General features: G+C 59.4%; 11 protein-coding genes and 1 pseudogene across 11 annotated transcripts; 5 read left to right on the forward strand and 7 right to left on the reverse strand.

Moving 5' to 3' along the window:
* Positions 1-375: 375 nt before the first annotated feature.
* Positions 376-2,237, reverse strand: ACA1_280510 (uncharacterized protein; the record flags this gene model as incomplete). Its single annotated transcript, XM_004344691.1, has 8 exons — positions 376-427; positions 532-670; positions 777-903; positions 978-1,120; positions 1,257-1,354; positions 1,449-1,501; positions 1,675-1,835; positions 1,934-2,237. 8 exons carry the CDS (start codon positions 2,235-2,237, stop codon positions 376-378), a joined length of 1,077 nt encoding a protein of 358 aa, XP_004344741.1.
* Positions 2,238-2,328: 91 nt separating this feature from the next.
* Positions 2,329-4,309, reverse strand: ACA1_280520 (C2 domain containing protein; the record flags this gene model as incomplete). The annotated part of the gene is given in 9 exon segments (XM_004344692.1): positions 2,329-2,397; positions 2,431-2,659; positions 2,728-2,933; positions 2,952-3,085; positions 3,163-3,375; positions 3,451-3,665; positions 3,740-3,867; positions 3,943-4,082; positions 4,159-4,309. The coding sequence occupies 9 exon segments, from the start codon at positions 4,307-4,309 to the stop codon at positions 2,329-2,331; spliced, it is 1,485 nt and encodes a 494-aa protein (XP_004344742.1).
* Positions 4,310-4,481: 172 nt separating this feature from the next.
* Positions 4,482-5,284, reverse strand: ACA1_280530 (uncharacterized protein; the record flags this gene model as incomplete). The annotated part of the gene is made up of 4 exons (XM_004344693.1): positions 4,482-4,575; positions 4,657-4,927; positions 4,950-5,078; positions 5,152-5,284. The coding sequence occupies 4 exons, from the start codon at positions 5,282-5,284 to the stop codon at positions 4,482-4,484; spliced, it is 627 nt and encodes a 208-aa protein (XP_004344743.1).
* Positions 5,285-5,629: 345 nt separating this feature from the next.
* Positions 5,630-6,349, forward strand: ACA1_280540 (uncharacterized protein; the record flags this gene model as incomplete). The annotated part of the gene is made up of 4 exons (XM_004344694.1): positions 5,630-5,667; positions 5,777-5,912; positions 6,007-6,108; positions 6,194-6,349. The coding sequence occupies 4 exons, from the start codon at positions 5,630-5,632 to the stop codon at positions 6,347-6,349; spliced, it is 432 nt and encodes a 143-aa protein (XP_004344744.1).
* Positions 6,350-6,424: 75 nt separating this feature from the next.
* On the reverse strand, positions 6,425-7,509 carry ACA1_280550 (RSNARE, VAMP71-family; the record flags this gene model as incomplete). The annotated part of the gene is made up of 6 exons (XM_004344695.1): positions 6,425-6,484; positions 6,595-6,755; positions 6,905-6,995; positions 7,059-7,128; positions 7,213-7,254; positions 7,361-7,509. 6 exons carry the CDS (start codon positions 7,507-7,509, stop codon positions 6,425-6,427), a joined length of 573 nt encoding a protein of 190 aa, XP_004344745.1.
* Positions 7,510-8,076: 567 nt separating this feature from the next.
* ACA1_280560 lies at positions 8,077-11,647 on the reverse strand (annotated as a pseudogene).
* A 639-nt stretch (positions 11,648-12,286) lies between these two features.
* ACA1_280570 (Znfinger in Ran binding protein and others domain containing protein) lies at positions 12,287-16,514 on the forward strand (the record flags this gene model as incomplete). The annotated part of the gene is given in 14 exon segments (XM_004344696.1): positions 12,287-12,588; positions 12,682-12,816; positions 12,917-13,217; positions 13,300-13,498; positions 13,581-13,676; positions 13,872-14,414; positions 14,522-14,721; positions 14,800-15,003; positions 15,021-15,168; positions 15,255-15,385; positions 15,471-15,770; positions 15,835-15,976; positions 16,059-16,273; positions 16,344-16,514. 14 exon segments carry the CDS (start codon positions 12,287-12,289, stop codon positions 16,512-16,514), a joined length of 3,087 nt encoding a protein of 1,028 aa, XP_004344746.1.
* A 112-nt stretch (positions 16,515-16,626) lies between these two features.
* On the reverse strand, positions 16,627-16,971 carry ACA1_280580 (uncharacterized protein; the record flags this gene model as incomplete). The annotated part of the gene is made up of 2 exons (XM_004344697.1): positions 16,627-16,753; positions 16,826-16,971. 2 exons carry the CDS (start codon positions 16,969-16,971, stop codon positions 16,627-16,629), a joined length of 273 nt encoding a protein of 90 aa, XP_004344747.1.
* Positions 16,972-17,275: 304 nt separating this feature from the next.
* ACA1_280590 (Poly(ADPribose) polymerase and DNA-Ligase Zn-finger region domain containing protein) lies at positions 17,276-18,104 on the forward strand (the record flags this gene model as incomplete). Its single annotated transcript, XM_004344698.1, has 2 exons — positions 17,276-17,427; positions 17,561-18,104. 2 exons carry the CDS (start codon positions 17,276-17,278, stop codon positions 18,102-18,104), a joined length of 696 nt encoding a protein of 231 aa, XP_004344748.1.
* Positions 18,105-18,278: 174 nt separating this feature from the next.
* On the forward strand, positions 18,279-19,271 carry ACA1_280600 (phosphoribosylpyrophosphate synthetase; the record flags this gene model as incomplete). The annotated part of the gene is made up of 2 exons (XM_004344699.1): positions 18,279-18,476; positions 18,540-19,271. The coding sequence occupies 2 exons, from the start codon at positions 18,279-18,281 to the stop codon at positions 19,269-19,271; spliced, it is 930 nt and encodes a 309-aa protein (XP_004344749.1).
* A 207-nt stretch (positions 19,272-19,478) lies between these two features.
* Positions 19,479-22,956, forward strand: ACA1_280610 (metallobeta-lactamase domain containing protein; the record flags this gene model as incomplete). The annotated part of the gene is given in 9 exon segments (XM_004344700.1): positions 19,479-19,701; positions 19,813-20,146; positions 20,161-20,309; positions 20,403-20,551; positions 20,652-20,769; positions 20,843-21,585; positions 21,699-22,126; positions 22,214-22,404; positions 22,493-22,956. The coding sequence occupies 9 exon segments, from the start codon at positions 19,479-19,481 to the stop codon at positions 22,954-22,956; spliced, it is 2,799 nt and encodes a 932-aa protein (XP_004344750.1).
* Positions 22,957-23,035: 79 nt separating this feature from the next.
* ACA1_280620 (uncharacterized protein) lies at positions 23,036-25,446 on the reverse strand (the record flags this gene model as incomplete). The annotated part of the gene is made up of 8 exons (XM_004344701.1): positions 23,036-23,214; positions 23,313-23,720; positions 23,950-24,118; positions 24,293-24,631; positions 24,722-24,853; positions 24,928-25,067; positions 25,144-25,233; positions 25,326-25,446. 8 exons carry the CDS (start codon positions 25,444-25,446, stop codon positions 23,036-23,038), a joined length of 1,578 nt encoding a protein of 525 aa, XP_004344751.1.
* Between the last annotated feature and the right edge of the window lie 35 nt (positions 25,447-25,481).

The following is a 25,481-nucleotide window of genomic DNA, read 5'->3' on the forward strand; positions in this document are numbered from 1 at the left end:
TACGAACTGCGCAGTTGGGTGCGCAAGTATTGGTGCGGCATTAAGTCCACCTAGTGGTGAGACACCACCAGAGGGAGAGTCAGTCGATTGCCACCAGACACGCAGCAACAGGGTGTGATGGTTGAAGAAGGTCGGGTGTAAAGCCGCACCTGGACGCCCGGAAACTTGAAGGTGATGTTAGGATAGAGAGTCAGGTTGTTGGTAAGCTGTGTGAAGGTGGTGCGGTCGAAGCAGGTGTTGAAGATGTTGTCTCCGCGGCGCGAGTGCTCACAGATGCCGATGACACTGACAAATCGATGAACGAACGGGCAACGTGCACAAAGCGCGTCAGATCAAGTCCGTGAGCAAGGTCGGGCAGCACCAGGTTGGGGCGACTTACGTGCATTTGCCCGAGAGGAAGCCCTCTTTGAGCGCTTCAAAGATGTTCCTTGGCAGAACGAGCAAGGTCGTGCCACTGGTGGGCAGGGAGCGTGGGTCGGTCAGCTCGTGCCGGTATGCACGCCAGGTAATCAATGCGTCGCAGCTGCGTACCTGTCTACGATGACTTGACCCATGTCGGCAGGATCATATTTGATCGGTACGCCCGCGACGTCGACCTCCTTCAGGTCGACGACGTAGTAGCTCTCCTGCATGATCGGCGTCCAGTGCACATCATCGGGTCGAGCGCGGCCTGCACGAAAATGTGCACAGACAGCGATAAGTAAGGAGAGGTATCGTAGTTCAGATGATGCAACATTGATGAGAGCGTCAAAGAAGAACGATGGTGCGAGCCGTACCGGTGCCGCCGAGTGTGAGCTTGGCCACGCCCTTGTTCGGTGCGGGCAAGTCCAAGGCGAATACATCCGGCAGATTGAATGCCGAGACCATGCTGTCCCACAGCGGCGGTACACAGTTGGGCAAGCACTGTGGACGCGTAGTCGCGTGAGCCATCAACGAAACTAAAAAGAAGCGCAAGAATGGTGGAGGAAGTGGGGTACGGAGAGATCCGAGAAGTAGGAGAGGCCCAGAATGCCGTCCACTTGGTAGGTGGCGGAGAAGGTGCCGGCCGCCTCGTAGATGGCCCCGAACATGCCGTCAAACGTGCGATTGCCAAACGTCAGCTTCTCCTTGAGCAAGACACCTGCGCGGTGCGATCGATGCATGCATGAGATCACACGAAGAGGCACGAATGAAGGAGACACACTACGGGGTGCAGAAGGCAGTGTAGGCCGACATGCCGTTGATATAGGACGTGTCTTGGTACTGCGAATGGAAACCGCATTCGAAGGTGTCGCCATAGCACCGCATGGCCGTGCAGTGAAAGACGTCTGCACACGAGTAGCCGTGCGCTGTGGAGGAGTTGTTTCGCTTGTACCTGCGTCATCGAGTCGTCAGCCGGGTGGGGGTGCGATGTTCTTCGCGTCGTCCTCGCCGAAAGGAATCGCTGTGGAGGGTAGTAGGTAACGTACCGGTCCGCAGCATGGCCCGCACAGGTCGTGCAGCCCGCAGCCGGCACGGCAAACTGGTGATGTGATTAATTTAACAACAAACATGAAGACCCAAGGGTGGCCAAAGGTGTGGTCGGTACCAACGCGCTGCCCGTATCAACCTGCACTCCATCCAATCCGCCGATTAAAGTAAGGTCTTGGCTGGACCAAGAGGTCTCAACGTGTCAAAGAGAGCTGCTGTTGGTACCTGAACGTAGAAATGCTGCGGCGGGGTGCCCACGCCGATCACCGCATAGAACTCGGCGCCGTTGTCGCACAGGGGCACAGTGTCGTTGTGCACCTTGTACCCAGCACCATCCAACAGCGCACGGAACTTCCACCGGGCGTAGCAGTCGAGCGCCGTGTACGCTGTGGCCACCAGAACCACCAGCACAGGCACGAGTTTGTTTTATTCCAATAAAAACGATAAAATGAAAAGTGCCACCAAAACGAACCCAGGAACGTACTCTGCGAGATGGGAGCCAGCTTTGGTGTGGGCTCGGCTTGCCTCGCGATCGGCTGTTGGAGCGCAAGAGCAGCAGCGGCAGAGGCCGTGTAGGGGTGAGGGTTTTGCAGACTTCGCTTCGGTCGATGTTCCAGCGTCAGCTCGATGGGAGCATTTTGATAAACGAAATCGAATCCGAGATTTCCATCAGCCGACTGTTGTTGGGCCGAGGTGGCCGTCAAAAGGATAGCCAGCACCACCGCCCCTGCAAGGACGCCACTTGCAGGCGGAGATAGAAACGAGGGGGAAGCAGGCTTGCGCCCCATCTTCTCTTCTTGTTGTAACCAAGGGCTCTCGGCCCAAGCTTCTTTCTTTCGTCTACTAACGTCGACAGAAAATACGCGTTGTACTTTCTCTTCACGCTTCTTCCTCTTCGTCGTCGCCTTCGGTGAGCTCCTTCTCCATGATCTTGACTCGCGTGAGTACCTGCTTGGCGGCCTCCTTGTTGCCGCTCTTGACAAGCAGCTGGGCGATGGCGCGCTCCTCCTTGATCTTCTGCTCGAGACGCTGGACGTAGACCTCCATCGTCAGCAGGCCGGTCTCCACCTGGATCTGGAGCATGTTGATCTTGAGCTGGATCTGCTGCTTCCTGTCGAGCAGGTCTTCGTTCTTGGGCGACTGCTTGAGCGCCAGGTCGGTGCGTCGCAGCTCCTCCTCGAGCACGTTGTTGCTGATCATGTTGTCCACGCTGCGGATCCAACACCCATCATTAATACGACGCACGGACGGTATGCGAAGAGGAGGGTCTTAAAGAACCTGTCCGGCTCGTAGGAGTCGAGGTTGAAAGGCGGCGCTCCCGCCTGTGGGGAAGCGGGCGCTGGCTTGGGCGCTGGCTTGGGTGGTGGAGTCGAGGGAACGGGACTCTTGGGGGCAGCAGCTGTGGGGCCAGCGGTGACGGCCGGCTGAGGAGTAGAGGGAGGAGAAGCGGGAAGGGTGGGCGAGCGGGACTCGGGCTGGGCCGGCTGCGTGGTCGCGGGTACTGGCGCAGGTGCGGCCACCACTGGGCCGGGCGCCGTGGGATCGAGCACGAGAACCTTCTCCTCGCGCACACGGACATCCTTGCCCTGTAGCGGTGTTCGGAGACGCAGGCACACTTCGAGCTTGCCTCCCGTTGCTGTCACGACAGAACAATGCCACTTGTTAACACGACAAGAGACCAGACGGGGAAAAAAGATGAAGAAGGGAGAGAACCCTTGCGGCTGGTGGGCTTCAGGATGTCGACGAGTTCGGTGACTTCACATTTGTTGATGAGGCCCTCGAGCGAGAGTTCGCCCTTCCCCAGTAGGACGTCTCGGCCCAGCAGCTTGCGGTGATAGATCTCGAACGTGATGGGTCGCTTGCGTTCACACAATCGAAGGAGAGACTTCTTTCGTTCGATCTCGAGCTTGCCCACAAAGTTGTACACTGGCCCACGTACATGCGAGATGGTGTGTGCGATGTGAGATGCGCCCATGACAGACAAAAAGGAGATAGAAGTACCAGGATCGAGAGATTTGGTCACGGACGAAGACTTGATAACCTGCGGCGTTTCGGCCTTGGGATAGGGGAAGGTGATGTAGACATAGGATTCCACGGTGGCGATTTCCTTGGGGACGGGCAGGTGCAGGCACCTCACGACGCCGACTTCCATCTCGTAGTCGCGCAAATGCGAGAAGACCAGCTCCTCTTGCGTTTGCTTTACCTCGTAGCGATGCCTGTGTACGGTGGCGTGCGTGAGCAACAACGTCTTGATTCCCCGCGCGTCAGACAGCTTCGAATCCCAACGTACCTTGGCAGAGGCTGTCCTGACTCCCTGGCAGCAATGATCACCTTCAAATCCTCCATCATTTCCTTTTGGCGTCTGTACATGTCCACCGCTTTTTGCTTGTCCTCTCGCAGGGGAGAGTCCTTGAGCTTCTGCTCGATGGGCAGGGGAGAGGTGAGCTAGAAGAAAGCCAACTTCAGGTTGGAGAAAGAGATGTGGCCACGAACCTTGGCCTGTTCGTGCACGGCCTTGATCTGGGCCGTAAATTCGTTCTCCAGCTTGGCAAAGGCGGCCAACCTCTGCTGCTCGACTTCGTCCAACCGGGGAACGATCACTACGAACGGTTCTGGCGGCACCTTAGACAGATCTGAGTCATAGATGAGAAGGGAGAACAAGACTGGCCGCGCCTCAAACACACGAGGCAATGGAACAAAGCCGAGTACCGATAGGCTTTCCCTGCTGGATCGCTTGGCTGAGCTCGTTGATCGTCTTGATGGCAGCAAGCGTCACCTTGGCCTGACCAGTGTCGCCCGCCTCCTTGTACTGAGCGTAGGCTGCCTTGTATTGCTCGAACCGCTGCTTGAGCATTTCCATTTGCGCCGCCTACAAGCAGAGTCGACTTAGTAGCGAGCGATAGCTTGCGCAATAGGCAGGCGGCAGCATTCATGTTCGTACGCACAAACCTTTTTGTCTTCGACTCGCGGCACGACCGCAGCGGGCTGTGAGGTAGGCGGGGGCCTGACTACCGGTTGATTCTGTGCGGCGACTACGGGCGTTGCCTGACGCTGCGACGGCGCACTGGGTGTTCTCGGTGGCGCGGCGGCAGGTGGGACAGCGGCTGGAGCAGCGCCCAGTGCCGTCTGCGAACTTGCCCTTGAGAAAGAACAAGAATGAGCCTTTCGAGAAGCAGTTGTGTAAGCGTTGTGGACGGGCGCATGCACCTGGTTGGTTTTCCTGAAGCCTCGGCTTCCAGGCGAACAAGATCATTACCGTCGTTGCCGCCCGCTTCCTTGAGCTTGGCAACACGCGCCTGCAGGTCCCTCACGGTAAGCAGCACTTCCTGTGCCTGTAAGAGCCGATCAGTATTGCTACCGCGCTGAGACAAGCTGTGCCATCTGTTGGGCGCAAGACGTGGCGCCAGAGACTTACCTCTTCGGTACGGCCGGCCCTCTTCAAGCTGAGGCACTTCTGCGTCTCTGCAGTGAGCTTGCTCTGCAGGGAGGCAAGGTTTCACCGCTTCGTGGCTTGTCTTCGTCAAGGTCCTCCAGCTCGGCTAAGAGAGATGGGTCGTTGAGGTCGTCTTCGGTTATTTCCACTTCAACATCGTCTTCGACGTGCAGCCCTGACGCCAATCGCATGGCGGCTGCACGAGAGAGGTGCAGCGAGTCAGCTAATGCAACCGGAGCCACGGTGAAAGATGTGAGGAACGTAGCAACCATCAACGGCCTTGTGGTCCATGTCGGCAGGTTGCAGAGCCTTGGCATGAGCCTCAATACTCATAACTCCATCTTCGTCATAATCTTCATCTTCTACGTTTGGGTCCTCGAAGAGTGCAGGATCAATGCCCATCGCCTGCAGGTCAGCAGCCTTGCCTTTTTGCCACGGGGCGGACTCGGTGACCTCTTCTTTGGCGCAGACGACCCCCACCCAAACCACGACATCTTCGCTTCTTAGCTCTACTACGTGTTGATCTTGAAGAACCTGATGCTGATCGCCAAAGGCAACACGCCTGCAGAGAAAAGGCGGGAAGCGAAAGAAAAACTTGCTGGTCGAACCAATCAAGAATCATAAAAACTAAATCGAAATCTCGTTGTCTCGAAATCAAATACCCAACAATTTTTTACTTTCATTCTTTCTTTCCTCTTCTTCCTCTCACATCGACGTCCCGTCGCGGTTCTCTCCTAAGTCGATACAATGGTACGTGAGATCTGTCCCTCCTGGCCTGCTATGGGGTCGGTCTATGGCCGTGCTTGAGGGGAGGCTTTGCCCAGTGGTGGATCGCCGTACCGAACCATCTTCCGGATCGCCAATTGTAACTCTCTTCTATCTTTCTCATTACAGGGTAAGGGTACGGCATCTTTCGGTAAGAGGCACACCAAGTCGCACACTCTGTGCCGTCGCTGTGGCAGGAGGTCCTACCACATCCAGAAGGCCCGCTGCGCTTCGTGCGGTTACCCCGCCGCCAGGCTCAGGAAGTGTACGCTTTCCTACCTCCCGTGATTCCAGACTCATCTGCAGACCAATTCAAATCATTTGATCTCGAACTGACAATGGTCATTTCCCCACAACAGACAACTGGTCGAACAAGGCCCTCAGGAGGAGGACGACTGGTTCTGGCCGCATGCGCCACCTTAAGGACATGCCCAGGAGGTTCAAGAATGGTTTCCGTGAGGGTACGCCATCGCCATCCTCCTAATTACCCAGATTCTGGAGTTCTACTTCGTCCACCGTTCTAATTACCACTCTTGCCGCCCACAGGTACTCAGGCCAAGAAGGTCAAGTCCGCCCCCGCTGCCCAGTAAATCAGCCGTGAACAATAAACCTCTCTCTATTTACCCCGATCTTCTCCTCTCTACCCTCATGGGCCAGGTTTCTTCTCATTGCCCGATAGTGCGAGAAGCATGGGTGGATTGATGTGTGATTTGATGGTTGGAGAAAGCAAGACAAATGTTGGATGAAGGGGAAAGAGCGAAAGAAGTGCGAGAAGCTTCACGAGCACTTGGAGTAATCGAAGCCGCAAATGAACGAGGAGATGAGCCACACGATGATCTGTGCCCCACGCGAGAGAACACCATCAGTGCTGCACGTGCAGGAGCTCACGGAAACGAAGAGAAAAAGCCAGAACAGCGAAGTGGCCGGGAAAGAGAGAAGCGGCGTACGATGACGACGATAACAAGAATGGCCCAGAGCTTGTAGTTGTCTCTGCACATGCTCCACTTGAGCCTCCTGCTCTCGGTGGAAAACCGGTAGGACTGATCCTGCAGCTGCTCTGTCCTCGTCACCAGAAGCTCTATCTTCTCGCCACGGTCCAGCACTCTCTCTGATGCATCCGCCACGGGCGACCGTGAGTTCATCATCTCGCAACGCGTGGTGCAGCACGACACACCGTGCCACGCTCCATCGAGAGCCATCACGTAGCGCATTGAGGAGGGAGAAGAAGACAATGAGGGACGAGAAGGAGCAGTGTACCGATGTTCTCCACCATGACCTTCTTGGTCTCGTCCACCTTCTTCTGGACAAGAGAGATCTTGTCCACGCTGGGGTCGTACGAGAAGTATTCCTACAATGAAGGCGGGAGTCAGTCGCTTGTCCAAACGCCAACGGCACAGCCATGGGTTGTTACCATCTGCCTCTGGAGGACGCGCGAGAACTCTTCATTCATGCCAAAGGCCATGGCGGTCTTGTACGTGTTCCTGTACATGGACATGAAACGCGTCTTGATGTCGTCCAGGAAGGCGAAAGCGATTCGCCTGGGGAATTGCTCGTCCGACATGCACAGGTAAATCACGCCCTCGCTCGCCGCGTAGTGGAAGTAGTGCCTGTGCACAGTGATGATTCGACAAAATGGAAAAATCAGCAAATGAGAGGGGGGGGGGAAGTATGCGCGAAGAGGAAGAGGGGGGAGAGGGAGGTGGACCACAATACCTGTCGTAGGTGTACGACATCTTGCCGCCCGACGTATCAGCGATTTTATCTAGGATGAGACGACTCACCGTGATGAAGTTGCCCGTCGCGGCAGCATGTTCCGCCAGCACGGTCGAACCCCGCGCGACCAGAGAATAGATGATGGGCATTCTTATGAAGCTTCTTCTTTTCCTTCTTCCACAATAACAACAATAAATGCTCAACGCGCAAGGCGAACGAGAATCTCTTCCCCCCCCCCCGCACGAACAGGAAGCGGGCAACGAAAAGTTGTTTGGGACCACCGAAAAAAGTTGTTTGAACAAGACGCAGAAGCAACAACACCCTTGACCCAACTTGAGGGGAGAGGAGGTGGCCGAGGAGGACACAGGTGACCGAGAGCGTTTATACGAGTATATAATCCAGTATGCGAACTGGTGTAACACACTGGCGAGAAGGCGCCACACACACACACATGTGGACAGGCCGCGGTCGCTGATGGCACGACGTGAGGGCCTCATCGCCAGAAAGAGACACTGCCGGCGGTGAGAGAGAGCCACCGACGTCGGATCGAAAGCAAACTCTAAGTTCGCTCCTTGAAAGGAGGAGGGAACCCGCCGCACGACGGAGAGGAAGGGGAAGGAATGCGGAGGCGGTGGTGGTGGTGATGGTGATGGGAGGAGGCGTGGAGTGGGGGAACGAAGGTAGAGAGAAAGAGAGAGGATCCGAAGGTCGACTGGTTAGGCCTTGGTCTTCTTCTCCTCCTTCTTGGTCTTCTTCTTCTTTTCGCCGTCCTTGGACTTAGCAGCGGCGTCCTTCTTCTTCTTCTTCTCGCCGTCCTTGCCGTCGGCCTTCTTCTTTCCGCCGTCGCTCTTTTCCGTCTTCTTGCCCTTCTTGTCCTCGTCCTCCGCGGCCTCCTTGCCCTTGGTCTCCTTCGCCACGCCGGCCTCTTCCTCATCGGCGGCTTCGCCGTGGAGGGCAACGCGGCCGGCCTTGAGCTCCTTGGCGATGCTGGCGACGTGCTTGCCCTGGAACCTGGCGCAGGCCTTCTCGTTGGCGCTGACGGCGCGCGAGCCATCGCTGCCGGCGATGAAGGTGGCGCCGTAGGGGGAACCGCCGCTGACCTCGTTGATCTCCTTCTGCTCCTTGCACGAGTAGGGCAGGCCGACGTAGAGGAAGCCCAGGTGGAGGAGGGGCGCGAGCATGCTCATGATGGTGGTCTCGTTGCCGCCGTGCTGCGTGCCGGAGCCGGTGAAGCAGCTGGCAATCTTGCCCACGCACGCGTTCTCGAACCAGAGGCCGCCGAGACCGTCGAAAAACATCTTCATCTGGGCCGTCATCGAACCGAATCGGGTGGGCGAACCGAAGACGATGGCATCGGCCGACTTATCACCTGCTTGCGGATTTCGGGGGTGATGGTGGGGATGTCCTTCATGGCATCCTTGGGCTGAGCGGCTCTGTTGAGTCAAAGAAAGCAGCGAAGAAGCATGAGCCACCATTGATTTAAATTGAAGAGCCTAACATAGCGGTGCGAGAATTCTCAAGGCGAGACATGAGAAAAAAAAGAATCAACCAATTTAATCAAACAAATGATTACCGAACGGGGGCGAAAGAAATCCTCAATTTTGACACTGAAATTGGCACTGAAATGGGAGGTAAACGTACCCCATCTTGCCAATGACGTCGTCTGGAAGAAGCTCAGGTACTTGATACATCTCGACCTCTACGCCGTCGACCTCCTTGGCGCCCTCGGCGATGGCCTGAGCCAGCTGCCACGTGTGCGTGTACAGCGAGTAGAAGATCACCACAACCTTCGTCTTTACCTGCGTCGACATCTTCTTTCCTTCAACACAGCACCAAACCGATTTGTTCGATGATGATGACCAACAAGGGACCCGCAACAGGCCGCAGCTTTTTGCGCTGCCTCTGATTCTTGGCTGGCGACCGAATTGTCTGATTTGTGGTTGGTAGACGGCTCGGCTGTGAATTTGTGTGGAACAATTAAAAAATAAATAGCCTTTGTACACGACGATGGTGACCGACACCACCTTCACTATCTCTCGATCGATCCACACGTATGTCTCTCAGCCGTTGCTGGTCTCGGCCATCCAGTAGCTGTTGAAGCAGCTGTTGGAGTTGGTCTCCTCGAGCAGAGAGTCCAGGGAGACGTTGACGCTGCTGGTGGGCGGTTTGGCCGCGGGCTCGGGGTGCGTCGGCGACAGAGCCGACGACGACGTGGTCGGCAGCAGCGGCATCGACCCGCCAAACGAGAGCTTCTTACGTTTGTTACCGGTCGCCGTCGCCAGCCCGAAGAGGCCATCGCCGTCCTCGCTGTCCTCCCGGCCCGACGCCACCATGTCGGAGAGCCGCCGCTTGTTGCTGCCGCTGATGCCGCCACCGCCGCTGGTCATCATGATTCCGCTCGGCGCCGGGCTGTCGAGAATGGAGAACGAGGAGAAGTCGAGCCTGCGGCGGATGGGCGACGAGTCCTCCTCGAGACGCGCCGACTTGAAGAACTTGGCGAAGCCGCTGTCCTCGTCGTGGACGTCGTGCGACGCGGCGTCAAACTCCTTGTAGAACTCGCGGCACTCCTTCTCGTCGTTCTCGGCTGCCTGGAAGCCGTCCTGGCTGGGCTCGTTGAAGAAGGACAGGGAGAGGATGTTGGGCGTGTCGGGGACCTTGAACTTGGGCGACACACCCGAGGGCGACAGGAGGCCAAAGTTGTTGGAGGGCGAGGTCGCCAAGAAGCCCGGCGACTTGGTGGGCGTGAGGGCGAAGAACCGCGAGGGCGAGGTGGGGGACTGTGCAGAGAACGAGGGAGAGCGAGGCCGGGGGATGATGGGCGAGAGGAGAGGCGCGGGGAGCGAGACCAGGGGCGGAGGCGGCTCGATCTCCCGCGTCTCCTTCTTCAGGAGCGGCGAAGCCGGGGTGATGCGGGTCTCCAATCGCGCGTGGTTGCTGTGGCTGGGCGGTTGGGAGGAGTTGGAAGAGGCAGAGGCCGCGGTGGTGGTGCTGGTAGTGGTAGTGGCGGCGGCGTTGCGCTCATCGTTGATGTTCTCCTTCTCCTCGAGCCAGCTGTAGAGCAGTTGCATCACGCCGTTGCACGAAAGTAGCTGGTAGATGCTTGCCGAAGTCACATCGTCGCTCTCGACACCCCAGCTGTAGTGGTCCTGCGGCGGCACCGCGTACAGGCGAATGGGACCCGTTGCGAGTGGCACCTGTGGACAGCGCCTCATTCAACAGTCAGCATGGGATCACCGCCCGCACAGAGAGGTGCGTGTGCGGTCACACTCGAGTGCAGTGAGACAGGGAAGACTGCGCACCTCTGTGCCGTTCACTTCGCGGGTCCATTTCTTCATCATGTGATTGATGATGTACGAGATCGGCTTCTTCGACGAGTAGGTGAGCTGGAGCAGGGGATTGTAGCCGGCCGTGGCGATCTGATTCGACACCTTCGTGTTCTTGGGGATCAGCTGCAGCGTAATCCGCTTGGGCGGCGAGCTGGGCACGGACACCGTCGACGTTGTGCTGGTGGTCGTGGCGGCGACCGTCTCCGGCGAAGAGGGCAGCGGCGTTGGCGGGTGGACGAGTGGCAGCGCGGGCGCCGACACTGCCTTGACCAGCAGGCGAGTATTGCCGATCTGCTGGATGACGCTGTTGAGACGTTCGACGTGGGTCTTGGGGAGCAGGGTCTTGTGTCGCTGGGCGGGCTCCGGGATGGGTGGGTATTTGCTGGGCGTGGTGGCGCGCGTCTGCAGGAACTCGAGGAGGGCCGCGGCGAGCTTGTTGGCCTCCTCGCCGCCAGGCACGGGGGCGCCGGTGAGCTTGCCCTTGGGCTTGAAGAACTCGTACCAGAAGAGGATCGATTCCCTCACCTCGTCCTTGTCCGACTTGTTCACCCCCCGCCCGAGGCTCTCAAGGAGCGCGTTCATCTTCTTGATCAGGCGGTAGTAGAAGTGTCGAACCTACCTCGATTGGGTTAGAAGGTTTGAGGGCGGGTGGTACGACAAAGAGGCGCAGATGGCGGGGGGGGGCACCTGATCATAGCTCTTAGAGCCAATGTGATTGCTTAGTCGCTGGAAATCACGACCGAACACCTTGATGCCCTCAAAGAACCGTTCTGCTTCTTCCTCATTCCATCCGGTGTATGCCCTTGTCTTTTTGTTGTTTTTGCCATCAACAGCGCCCGTGCCTATGCATGAAGCGCATAGGCATCAGAATCACGAAGTTGAATGGGGGGGGGGTAGAATCAGATTGGAGGCTGGGAGTCAACTTACGTGGCGAATTGGGAATACACGGTGATGCATCCATTTTAAACTCACTGCACGACAATCGATTCGACAATCATCAACCACTGGCGACGTTGCTCTTTACACCACGCAGAGATCAAAAAATAGAAGTAGTTGTAGGTCGCAACGTTTTCTTCTGCTTCTTGGCGCCAATTTTCAACCGCTGCTTGGAAAAATTCCGCACAGGGAAATTCCCGTCTGTTGCTGACGTCAGCCAGTGAAGGAACGGCCAAAGCAGTTGCTGGCCTTCAGGTAAACCAGTCCAAGGCGCGAGCTGCACGTGAATTCGTTGCTTTGATTAGAAGGTGAAAGACGAAGGAACAGCACCACAGATGGAGGGACCCCCTGCGCCTGCCCCGCCTCCACCCCCTCCCTCCAAGTTCTCCACTAAGAGGCTCGCCTCTGCGGCTTCGTCTTCTTGCACGTCATCTCCATCCGTTTCTGCTTCTGGAAAGACACTCGAGGAGGCACTGCGCGGCACTGGCCTCTCTTCATGGCGTGCCACCTCCTTTGCGGCCAAGTCTGACACTGGCTTCGTCGGGCTCGGCAACCAAGGCACTGCCCCCCCCCCTGATAGTCCTCTTTTGCGCGCCACTAGACGAGCCACCCGGTCAGGAGTCTAACGAGGTGGCCCGCGGTTGGTACAGGAGCGACGTGCTACATGAACAGTCTCCTGCAGACGCTGTTCATGACCACCGAGTTCAGGTCGGCCCTCTTTGGCTGGCGCTACAACCCGAAGAAGGATGGCGACGAGCGGCTGTGCATTCCGCTGCAGCTGCAGAGGCTGTTTGCGCGTCTGTGCCTCAGCGCGTGTCCGCACATCGAGACCAAGAACGTGACCGACAGCTTTGGCTGGCACGGCAACGAGGTGTTCCAACAGCAGGACGTGCAGGAGCTCATCCGAGTGCTGCTCGATGCCATCGACAAGACCTTCTGTGCCAACGACCTCGACAATCCCATCACGTACGTGGCCACTGCGCTCGCTTAATCTCCCCTGTGCCGTGTGCGGTCCACTCACCACCCCTTCTACGCATCGCACGCGATGCCGCCCATTAGGCCACTCTATCGCGGTCTCCTGCACGACTACCTCCGATGCACCCAGTGCAACTATTCGCGCATTCGGTCGGACGCCTTTATGGACATTCCTCTGGTGATACGCGGCGTGTCGTCCCTCGAAGAGGCCCTCGACCTGTACGCATGCGCATTCCCTCTTCCAAGTTCCCAGTGATCCGTGATGGGCTCGGCGTGCATTTGATTGTGCTCGGCTGTTGGTGCGACATTGGGCGGGCAGGTATATGACACCCGAGGTGTTGGACAAGAGCAATCAGTGGTATTGCGAGCGGTGTGAGAAACGGGTGGATGCGCTCAAGGGACTGAAGCTCAAGGAGCTGCCGCCCATCATCACCCTGCAGCTGAAGCGCTTCGACTACAACTACTCCACGATGACGCGGATCAAGCTCAACAACCGGGTCTCGTTCCCCTTCTACCTGGACATGGGCAAGTACCACAAGTCCGACATCGACGACCAGCACACACCCGTGCCAGTCAAGAAGACACCACCGAGCGACACCGAAGACGTGGCCGTCATAGAGGTGCGCGTGCTGCTTCGCCAAAGGTAGCCGCGAACGACGGACGCGACTAACATGTAGATTCGAATAATAGGAGGCCGACCAGGATTGGTCATGCGCGCTGTGCACGTATCTCAACATACCACAGCTGAAGCGGTGCGAGATGTGCTCCACGCCGAGGCCTCAGCTCAATGCCGACGAGCCGCAGCGACAACCGGACGCTGATGCCTCCCCAGCTGCCCCGGCGCCACCTCCAGCGCCTGGCAGCGAGGATTCGCAGAAGCCCGGCGAAAAAGACACACCAGGTAGTCTGTCCTACTGGGTCGCGTTTTTTGTGGGCCGGCGTGTGTCGCTGAGCGAGGCGCTAAGCTTGTGTCTGTGTCACAGAAGCAGCGGCCGAGGAACCCTACCAATCGGAAGAAGTGCCACACGTTGGTGAGAACGACCACATCTACCAACTCTTTTCGGTGATGATACACTCAGGTGCCGTCCACTCTATTACCCTTGCCTAGGGGACGTCTCACTCATCAATCTATACACGCGTGCGTTCCTTGTGTCGTGTCATGTGTCCGCGTAGGTGGTGCAATGGGTGGACATTATTACGGTACGTTGTCACGCCCACAGAGTTAAAGTTAACCCCTCTCACCCCTTGGTTGGATCTATCGTCCAAACATGCAGCATACATCAAATCGCAGAAGACGGGTCGGTGGTACAGCTTCAACGACATGCACGTCACGCATATCACCGAGCAGGACGTGTGGCGGATGTTTGGCGACGAGGAGAAACGGATGACCGCCGCCAACGCCTATCTCCTCATGTACCGCAAGATGGAGCCCACTACCGCCACCGCCACCACAGAGGTCTCTGCCTGCGCCGGCCCGGAGGAGGGAGTGAACGAGTTGGACGGCGCCTTGGACGAGATACCCGAGGACCTGCGAAAGGAGGTGGAGGAGGAGAACCGGCGATACGACGAAGAGCGGGCCGAACATCAGCGGAAGCTCGACACGATCGACCTGCGCATCTTCTACGGCAACACGCCCACCATGATCCACATCCACAAGCAGAAGACGCTGCGCGACGCCACGGAGCTGGCCTACCGCGAGGCCAAGGTAAGCGAGAGCGTGCCCCTGTCCAGCGTGCGCCTGCGCAGTTACAACTCCACCACGGGCACGGTGGGTCTCCCGTTCACCGGCAACGAGGACAAGAAGCTGACCGATCTCGGTACGCGGCCAGCTTCCTGCTCACTTCTTACTCCACGCTTTAGTCACACTCGCCGGCAGGCCTGAGAGGGGGCTAACACGTTTTTGTTTCGTGCGTTTTGTTTGCAGGCATATTCAGCCAAAGGAGTCTCTTGTTGGAAACAAAGAACCCGAGCGACGAGTGGCCCGCCGAGGAGACGGAGGGCCTGACGCTGAAGGTGATCAAGCTGAACGAGCAAACGCTAGAGCTGGAGCCCGCGCTCACCGTCTCCCTCGCCGATGCCAGCACGGCCACCCTGGCCCAACTCAAGGCCGCGCTGGAGGAAAAGGTAATGCTCATGCTTTGGATGCCATGGCTCTCTTACTACTCACACGCCGCGGTACTCAACGCGCTGGTGCGCACGCAGGCTGGGATCCGTAGCGACGCACAGCGGCTGCTGCGGGTGTGCAATTCCGATGTGGAGTTCATTGAGGGAAGCGCCGAGAGCACGCTCGTCAATGACTGTAAGATAAGCGACGGCTCGCTCCTCTACGTCGAGGAGCTGAAGGTCCAGCCCATCACCGCCTCCCACCTCAGCTTCCCAAGAGGGGAGAGAGGCTCACCCTTCTTGGTGTGCCGTGGTCGCAGGCGGACGGATTGAGTCTGCTGAAGCAGCGGTTCGAAGCGGAGCAAAACACGATCGAGCTCAACTTCAACAATCCCAACACCGACGAGGAGGATATCAAGATTGCCATCGACCAACGCGAGACCATCGGCACGCTCAAGAAGCGAATCGGTAATGCACACACCACCATGTTGTACCAGAGGTAGCTTACAGCGCGTGGGCCAAACTCTAACCAACCCGATCATCACAATTATTAGGCGCGATCGTGGGCCTTCCAAACCACGAGTTCAGGCTGCGACGAAAGCTGCTCAACAAGGAGTACAAGGACGAGGACGAAACTCTGCAGCAGTGCTACCTCTTCGATGGCAGCGCCTTGCTCGTGGAAAAGGTTCACTCATTTCTTCTGCCGGCGCACACGACGCTCACAACCGAAGACGCATTGAACCACAACTAATGGTTTTGCTTGGTTGCAGGGGCGATCGCTGAAGGCGGGCGAGATCCTGAGTAAGGTGTACATGTACAGCGCGGAGGAGGAGGACCTGGCGTTCACGCTCGTCCTCGACTCCATGATCGTGACCGAGGGCGACCTGAGCGCCAAGGTGAAGGCGCACGTGCGGGAGAGGCTGGGGGAGGACTACCTCCCGTGGGACCGCGTGCGGGTGCGCGAGAAGATAGAGTGCCGGCTCGGCACTGCGATGAAGCGCGGCAAGACGCTCAAGCAGACTGTTAGCGCGCTGCGCGATGGCGTCGAGCTGGCGCTTCAAGTTGTAGACGTACGGCCTCACCCCTCCTCTAATCGTGGTGGTCCACACTCACCCGTCTTCTACCTCAACGCAGGAGGACGCCAAGGCGGAGCTCGACGAAGCGGAGATGGTGCTGGAGACGCGCCACTTCTGCCCGGCCACGATGGAACTCAAGAGGGGCGAGGAGCTCGGGCTGCTGAAGGACTCCTCAGTCCTCGCGCTGCGCACGGTCATCGGTACGGCCTCCGGCACAAGCTCAAGCTGTGTGCGTCGTGGCAACGGAATGCAAACAAGAGTGCGTGTCGTGCGGCTGTGCAGGGGCCAAGTACGACGTGCCGGTGCAGTTCGTCGCGGTAGCCAAGCCCTTCAAGCACCAGCTCGGCGTGGTGAGCTCCCTGCTCTCGCTCAACTGGGAGCTCTACGACGATGCGGTGATCACCAAGAGCCCGCTCTACCTCCGCGACGGCGACCTCATGCTGTGGCGCGACCTCCGAGAGATACCCAAGGAGATCGCCACCGACGGTCTGCCACAGGTCTACATCCCCTCCTTCTGGTCTCTTCGCATTCATGTCATCTCCTCACCACTTGGAGCCGCGTCGACAGGTCGTGGGCAGCGTCAGCCGTCCCAGGGAGTCGGGCATTGTCATCCGCACGGTGCACGACCTGCCGCCAGGTGGCGGCGCCGGCGGCGAGGCCAAGGAGGAGCTGCTGCAGGCGGAGGAACCGGCCACGAAGGCTGCAGGCGACGTAGCCACCCCGGAGCCGGTACAGTGAGAACGAGAGGGGGACTGTAAACACGTGGGGGAGAAGATAAAGAAGACGTTGTTGTAGAAGTAGTAGTGAAGAAACCTGCGCCAGCACTTAACGCAGGCGATGAGGTGCATGCTCATGATCCTGCAGTCGATGGAGGGGCCGGTGATGGGAGAGCGTTGCTGAATGGACCCACCTGAAACGGGCATGTCTCGGGGGTGCACTCGTGCGCCTTCACCTTCTCGTGCTTGTAAGGACAGTGCCTGCGAGAACGAAGAAGAGATCAGCACAACACAGGGAAGAGCGAAAGGTAGGATTGGTGGCAGGAAGCGTACCTGCACTTGGAGGCGCAGCACTTGCGCCTGGAGAGGAGGTAGCACGATGTGAACACGGAGTAGCCGGTGCGCGGATCGAGGTAGGAATCTTCTCCATTTTCAAGCGCCTGCAGATGGCACTCCTCGATTTCCTTCAGGGCCGCCATCTCGGCTGTCGTGGCCAGTCTCCTCGCTCCAAACCGACCAGGTGGCACCACCCTACCTAACGAGAGCCGGAAGCGATTCGTTGTGATGGAAAGAGGAACGAATTCTTCGCCAGATTAGAAATGAGTGGCTAAACTGCTTTTCTTTCGGCCGCAACAATCCCGGTTTTTTCCAGGAATTCCTTTGGCGCGAAAACGTCTCTCTTCGCAACGGAAACATCAACCGTTTTGGTTCAGGGTGTGCATGATCCAGTATTGTTACAGCCAGCTTACCCACCTCAACTCACACCACCTCCACTCGATCGAGATGGCGACGAACACGTACGTGGTGGAGTATGCCAAGACTGGGCGGGCCAGCTGCAAGAACAAGCCGTGCAAGAAGAAGACGATCGAAAAGGACAGCGTGCGCGTTGGCAAGGTCAGCCCCAACCCCTTCTCCGAGGGCGACACGAAGACCGAGTACCTCCCCCTCACAACAGTGGCATGACATTTTCTTGGAGGTGATTAGACGGTAAAAATTCATGTGATTAAGATAGATGGAAACGGAAGATGATTGGGGATTGGACGGTCCGGCTCACACGCACTACAACAGTTGGTTCCACTTGTCGTGCATCTTCGATCAGTTGAGCCGAGCGCGAGCATCGACCAAAAAGATCGAGAGCACCGACGATCTCGAGGGCTTTGACGATCTCAAGAAGAAAGATCAGCAGCGTGTCAAGGCGCTGATCGCGGGCGAGAGTGAGAGCGAGGACGAGGACAGCAGCGAGGAGGACAAGAAGAAGAAGAAGACAACAAAGAAGGCGCCCGCCAAAAAGAAGGCCCCTGCCAAGAAGAGGAAGCAGCCAAGCTCAGACGAAGAAGAAGAGGAAGAGAGCGAGGAGGAGAAACCCAAGAAGAAGGCGCCTGCCAAGAAGAAGGCCCCGGCCAAGAAGCGGAAGCCGGCCACCTCTGACGAGGATGAGGAGGAGGAGGAGAGCGAAGAGGAGAAGCCCAAGCCCAAGCGGAAGGCGGCCAGCAAGGGAAAGGCTCCTCCCGCCAAGCGGAGGAAGCCCGCCTCTTCAGACGAAGAGAGTGAGGAAGAGAGCGAAGAGGAGAAGCCCAAGCCCAAGCGTATCGCCAAGAGGAAGAACCGCTGAGCCCCGTGATCACATCTGGCTGCCATGTGGCCACCATCAGGTTGGTGGCGATTGGTCGACTACGACATTAATGCACACATTCCTTTCATTCTTGCCCCAACCAAGCTTGCAACCATTCCCTTTTTGGGTCAACGGCGGCCTGACGTTTGGGACTCGGCGGAGAAGCTCAACAAGATGGAGCAGGGGAGGCATGCAGATGATGAGACGTCGGGGTATGTGGTCAGGGTGCTGATGGGTAACGCCAACCCCAAGCTGGGGAGGGACATCGCGGAAGCGCTGGGCGAGCGCCTGAGCGACTGCGAGATCGCCAAGTTCGCGGATGGCGAGATCAACATGCAGATCAAGGAGAACATCCGAGGGGCGGACGTCTACGTGATCCAGGGCACCTCTCCCCCCGTCAACGACAACCTCATGGAGCTCCTGCTCCTGCTCCAGACCATCAAGCTCTCCTCGGCCAAGCGCATCACCGCCGTCATCCCCTACTACGGCTACGGGCGCCAGGACCGCAAGACCCGCCCGCGCGTGCCCATCTCCGCCAGCGCCGTCGCGCAGCTGATCGAGGCCATGGGGGCCGACCGCGTCGTGACGGTGGACCTCCACTGCGGCCAGATCCAGGGCTTCTTCCACCACACGCCCGTCGACAACCTCTTCGCCGAGAGCGAGTTCATCGACACGCTCAGGTCCAAGTACCCCGACCCGAGCGACGTCGTGATCGTCTCGCCCGACGCCGGCGGCGTGATGCGCGCCCGCCGCATGGCCGACACGCTCCACGTCGAGAACGTGGCCACCATCCTCAAGCGTCGCGGCAAGGCCAACGTCGTGGACTCGATGCAGATAGTGGGCTCGGTGGCGGGCAAGAGGTGCGTGATCGTCGACGACATCATCGACACGGCGGGCACGCTGTGCAAGGCCGCCGAGCTGCTCAAGGACAACGGCGCGACGGACGTCATCGCCTGCGCGACCCACGGCGTCTTCTCCGACTGCGCCATGGACCGCCTCAACGCGTCGTGCCTCTCCGCGGTCTACGTGAGCGACTCCATTCCCCAGGAGCACAACAAGCAGCGCTGCGACAGGCTCCACGTACTCTCCATCGCGCCTCTCCTCGCCCGCGCCATCCGCCGCGTCCACGACGAGAAGTCCCTCTCCGTCCTCTTCCCCCACACCTAAACCCTCACCTCACCTCTTTCAAAGAATAAACAAGTACTCAAAATCTTTTCTGTTTTTCTATTAATCGTTACAACATAACAATATTAGAGGCAGCAACGATCAACAAGCAGTTCTGGTTTATTTCTTAGACCGAGTTCTGTGAAGACCTGGGCACGAAGGGTACAGAAGAAGAAGAAGACCTGGATCTTCCGAACGAAAGAAGGTACAATGCCGCCGGAGGTTTATGTGCAGGTGGTGGGGGCGGGCACGGCGGGTATCACGCCCTCGGTGATGGTGGTGGCCGGCCGGCACCGCTTCCTCTTCAACTGCGGGGAGCAGTCGCAGCGCTTCATCACCGAGAACAAGCTCCGCACGCAGAACGTCGATGCCCTCTTCTTCACCCAGGTCGACTGGCACCACCTCGGCGGCCTCTCCGACTTTCTCATGACCGGTGCCCCCCCTCCCTTCCTCCGCCTGTCTTGTGTGTGTCGTGTGTGTCGTGTCGTGTGCGATGCGCGTGTGTCATGTGTGCGTGTGCGGTACTAACATCGGGTGGCTACAGTGGCGGACAATGGGAAGAGCGAGATAGCGCTGTACGGGCCGGCGCCGCTGTACTGCTACGTGCTGTCGATGCAGATGTTCCTCTACCGACCCTCGTTCACGCTCGACGTGCACCAACTCGACGCCCAGCCCGCGCGCCGCCTCGGGTTCGACGTGGGCGAGAAGGGCGACGAGGCCCGCATCTGCGTCCGGCCCATCCTCCTCCTGCCCCACGCTCATGAAGGTGGCGATGGTGGTGAAGAAGAAGGTGGTGGTGATGATGAGGTGGTGGAGGACCTGGACGATGCGGGCTGTCTGCGGAAGAGGATCGCGCTGGCGTTCGACGTGGGCGGAAGGTGTGCCACCAAAGGCCCGAGCTGCGGCCCCTCCTGCCGACGGACGGCGGGGACCACTACCTGCCGCCCGTCATGTGCTACGCCGTGGAGGCGCCCGAGGTGCGCGGCAAGTTCGACGTACAGAAGGCCAAGGCGCTGGGCGTGCCACCGGGTCCTCTCTGTGGTGCGGACCTCCTTTCTTGTCACTCGACGGACGCGTTTCTGGTGACGCTGACCGCAGGCACACGCACACGCTCACACACGCACACGCACACAGGGAAATTGACGAAGGGCGAGAGCGTGGTAACGCCGGATGGAGGTGTGGTGCACCCGTCCGACTGCATGGGTGCCACCGTTCCCGGCCCCGTGTTCCTGCTCGTCACGTGCCCTTCGCCGGCCTACCTGCCCCGTCTCCGGTCGAACCAGGTGCGCACACCCAATTCGGCTACTTGGGCGACAACGTTGTCTGAGACCTAGCGTTGTGTGTGTGTGTGTGTTGTGTGTGTGTGTGTGTGTGTGTGTATAGTTCATCAGGGCCTACGCGGCGAACCCCGACATGGCGTGCGTGGTGCACATCACGCCCCGTCACGTCCTGCAGCTCCCCGAATATAAGGCGTGGATGGACTCCTTCGTCTCCCAGCGCGGTGCTCCCTACTCTCCTCTCGTTTCCTCTATGACCGATCGGCGCTGACCTTACTCTTGCCTGCTGCTGAACAGTCACGCATGTGCTATTGGACGAGAGCACGGCGCTGGACGTGGACCGCACCCTGTTCAAGGCCTCGAACGCGCACAGCGTCAAGCTCAACTACGCCCTCCCCGCCGCCTTCCCGCTCCCCTACGACATCCGCTCGCTCCCGCATCGCCTCGACCCGTCGCTTTCGCTTTCGTCTGCGCTTTCGTCGTCGTCTTCGACAGCTCCCGAGCCCAAGGCGAGGGCGGCGGCAGCGACCAAGGGGAAAGGCAAAGAGAAGGCAGCCCGCAAGGCCCACGCTGCGGGCTCCCAGGCGGCCGTCGGCCGACCCGAAGGCGCGACCCAGGCCGAGGCTCGACTCCTGTCCGACCTGTTCGGCTCCGCCAGCTCGAACGGCGCGACAAAGGTGGTAGTGGGCGACAACCTGATGAAGTTCTCGCTGCTGCCGCCGGCCCACTTCGGGCTGGACTGGGCCCAGAGCGTGGAGCTGAGCGACGAGGCGGGCTACCGGCGGGTGATGGACGACCTCCGAGCCGACGCCCGACTCAACGCCGCGCTCGGTCGCATCTTCCCCGATCGACCCCAGGGCCTCGCCGCCGCACAGGAATCGGAGGAAGGCGAGGCCGCCGACGGCGAAGCGCGGGTGGTGTTCCTGGGCACCGTGGCGTCGGCTTCCAACCCGGTGCGGTCCGAGTCGTGCATCTACGTCGATGTCCCTAACTATGGCGGCATCCTGCTCGACGCCGGCGGTGGCGCCTACCAACAAATGGTGCGCCACCGCATTCTTCACTTCCGCGCACGCTCGCAGCCACTGACACACCGCACACGCGCACCGCACACACGGCACACACCGCACACACCGCACACGCACACGCCGTGCAGGTGCGATATTACGGCCATGCGGGCGCCAGCGAGCGTCTGGCAAAGCTGCGGTGCATCTGGGTCACCCATAAGCACGCCGACCACTGCGCCGGCGTGGTCAACCTCATCCGCATCGTGAACCAGCTCAAGCGCCAGCGCCAGCGCAGCCAGCCCCAGCCCGACCCCGACCGCCAACCTGCGGCCACCGCCGCCCCGCTGCGCCGGTGGGAGTGCCCCGTGTGCGGCTTCGGCTTCCGGTACCGCAAGAGCATGGAGATGCACCTGCCCATCCACCACATGGCCTCGGTGGCGGGGTCGTCGGTGGAGGACGAGCTCTACGCGAAGGCCACCCAGCGGGACCCGGCGGAGGGCGACGATCCCGTGGATTTCCTCCCCTCGCTCTCCTCGCCCTCCGTACTCGTCGTGGCCCCCTTCTGGATCGAACCTTGGTGCGCCACACGCACACGCGCCACCGCACACACGTCACCGCACACACACGACAGAATGCGCTGACGGTGGTGCCGGTGTGGTGGCAGGCTGGAGGATTACAACGAAACGGTGCAGCGCATCGAATACGACTTTGTGGACGCCCTCTACCTGACCCGCACCTGGCGACAGGCCGACGGCGGGGAGCAGCTGCCGCTGCTGGCGCGCTACTTCCGCGAGGCGCTCGGCTTCACCGAGGTCTACTCCGCCATCGTCGAGCACTCCTACCCCACCTTTGCCGGTACCTCCACGCCCCCCCCCCACCACGTGTGTCGTGCGTGTCGTGTTGTGTGTCGTGTTGTGTGTCGTGTCTGACGCAGCGCACGCAGTGGTGATGGAGCACGAGCGCGGGTGGCGGCTGGTGTACTCGGGCGACACGCGTCCGTGTGCGCAGATGGTGGAGCTGGCCCGGGGCGCCACGCTCCTCATCCACGAGGCCACCTTCGACGAGGACATGCAGGAGAAGGCCATCGGCGACCGACACTCGACGGTGCGCGAGGCGCTGAGCGTGGCCCGCGACGCCCAGCCCAAGTGCACGGTGCTCACCCACTTCAGCGGCCGCTTCGAGAAGACCCTGCCCGACGTGTGGGAGGCGCAGAGGGCCATCGCCACCACCGCAGCTCCAGCGTTGACGGAGGAGGAGCCTCCTCTGATGGTGGTCCTGGCGCAGGACTTCATGACGCTGCGCCTCGAGGGCGACCAGAGAGACGTCGTTGCGGTCATGCAGCCCCTGCAGCAGCTCTTTGCCGCTGACGCCGAGGCGAGCAAGCCAGACACCACCACACCACATTGAGACAAAGAGGCGAATGACAACAAGGCGAGGTTGTGCGGGTGCACTGAGATTGAGATGGTGGGGTCCTATGGGGGGGGGGTCAGAAGGAGAGTTCGCGGGTGTCGCCGGGGTCGGCGTTGACGAGGCTGTTGGTGGGCTCGTAGTCCTCGGCATTGGCGTAGGCATGCGCATCGGCGTCCTCGATCGGCACATCCGGCGCCGGCGGCGGCACGCCCCACGTGTTTCTGATCATGTACACCACCCAGCTCGCCAGAATGCCTGCGGCCCACCACACGATACAACACGACACACGCAACACACGGGTCAGGAAAGAACGAAAGAGGCTCTCTGCAGGGCGAGGCGACGTCGGTGTGTACCGGGGAAGACGAGGCGGTAGAACTCGAGGACGAAGATCTGGATGACGACGCTGTCGACATAGCGGCAGCTGAGGTAGTCCCGCACGCGGTAGAGCGAGAGCAGGAGCAGGAAGACCATCACCAGCAGCACGAAGGAGCCCAGCTCCCGCAGCACCAGGTTCAGCGTCGACCGCCACCTGGGCGGACGTCGCGCCGGGTCCTCGACCTCGTACGTCGTCCCGCCGATCGTGATCTCGTTCCTGTTTGTGACGTCAGCACCAGCAACGACCCAGGGCTGTGCGTGTGCGTGTGCGTGTGCGTGTGCGTGCCTCTGGTTGCCCTTGGTCTGGGCCTTGAGCAGGAGCCAGGGGTAGAAGATGCCGATCAGCTCCTCCACCACCCAAATCACGAACGACTTGGTGAACATCTCTGTTATCGATCATACAGAAAACAGAAAACGATCAAGCAATTAGTTGTGTGTGGTGTGTGGTGTGTGGTGTGTGGTGTGTGGTGTGTGGTGTGTGGTGTGTGGTGTGTGTGGTGTGTGTGGTGTGTGTGGTGTGTGTGGTGTGTGTGGTGTGTGTGTGGTGTGTGTGTGTGCGTGTGTGCGTGTGTGCGTGTGTGGTGTGTGTGCGTGTGTTGGGGGTAAGGTGGGCACCGGCGAGGATCTCCTTCCAGGCGGCGGGGAGGGAGGTCGCGGAGATGACCGACGATGCGGGGATGATGGGCCAGATCCACAGGGTCAGCAGGATGATGCCTGCGACGACCTTGGTCAGGATCACCAGCAGCTTGTTCCACCTGTTCAGCCGCTCATCTGGCGCTGGTCGCTGTTTTCCTCCCATCAACCCGTCAGCGCACGTGTCGTGTCGTGTCGTGTCTCGTGTCGTGTCGTGTCTCGTGTCGTGTCGTGTCGTGTCGTGTCGTGTCGTGTCGTGTCGTGTCGTGTCGTGTCGTGTCGTGTCGTGTCGTGTCGTGTCGTGTCGTGTCGTTGGGGAGCGTACGATGAAGGAGAGCCAGTCGTGGGTGAAGAGCCAGTGGTGGGGGAAGAAGGGGTACTTGGGCTGGGTCATGATGCCGCAGCACTGGCAGTGGCGGTAGCAGCAGGGCACGAACGGCGCGTTGAACCACCAGGCCCGCTCCTTGCGCTCGCGCAGCCGCTTCTCCTCCTGGTACTTGGTCAGCTGCCGCTCGTGCCGCTCGGTCAGCTGCTCGAGCGCGTTCTGGGCCTTGACGGCGACCTCGCGCCGGAAGTGGCTGGTGATGATCAGCCCGCAGGCGAAGATGGAGACCGCAATCAGGAACACGCCGAACATGCCGCCCACATAGCCAGTGGCACACGTCTGTTCAAACATTCAGTGTAGCGTGTCAAAACACACACACACACACACACACACACACACACACACACACACGAGACAGAGGCGGCGCACAGTACCGTAATCGAATACAACGTCGTATTCGAACTGGACGGATACGGAGGTGTTCTCGGGGGTCGGGTTGAGGTAGAAGGCGATGACGTAGTCGCCTCCGTGCTTCTGGAAGTAGATCGTGAACTGGCGCGTCTGTCGACACAACACAACACAACACGTCAGCAACACTGCCATCGCACACGCCGCACACAACGCACACAACGCACCTGAGTGATGTGGGTGAAGAAATTGACGTCGTGCTCAAGGAAGGGAGCGTTGGCTTTCGTGGCGTTGGCCATGTCCAGCTCTTTCAACTGCCGCAGCTGGTCGCTGGTGATCACCATGGCCGACATGTCGCACGTCTTGCCTGCACGGCATGCAACTCAGTGTGTGCGTGCGTGCGTGCGTGCGTGCGTGCGTGCGTGTAGTACCAGGAGGAGCACATGCCAGCAGCGTCGTGTTCACGACCAGCTTGGCGCCGGCCAATGCTCGCACCACCCGCGACTCGTGAAAGTCCCACGCGTTGAGCAGCACTGCGCCACGCCGCACCGTCAGCAATCAATCAACGAAAATCACTTCTGATCAGTTTTGAGCCTTGCTTTAAGAGCAATTTGATTGATGGTACCATCTTTCTCAGAGAAGGAGCAGCCATCGTGGAGGCAGGAGTCCCGGGTCCACGAGGGAATAACCAGGATGCAAAGTAGGATTAGCACCACAAATAGCGGCGCATGATGAAGCTGGACCATGCTGCCGGCACGTCTGCAGCACGACTCTTGATTGT

This window comes from Acanthamoeba castellanii, assembly GCF_000313135.1.
Source record: "Acanthamoeba castellanii str. Neff unplaced genomic scaffold scf7180000084776, whole genome shotgun sequence".
Lineage (NCBI taxonomy): Eukaryota > Discosea > Longamoebia > Acanthamoebidae > Acanthamoeba > Acanthamoeba castellanii.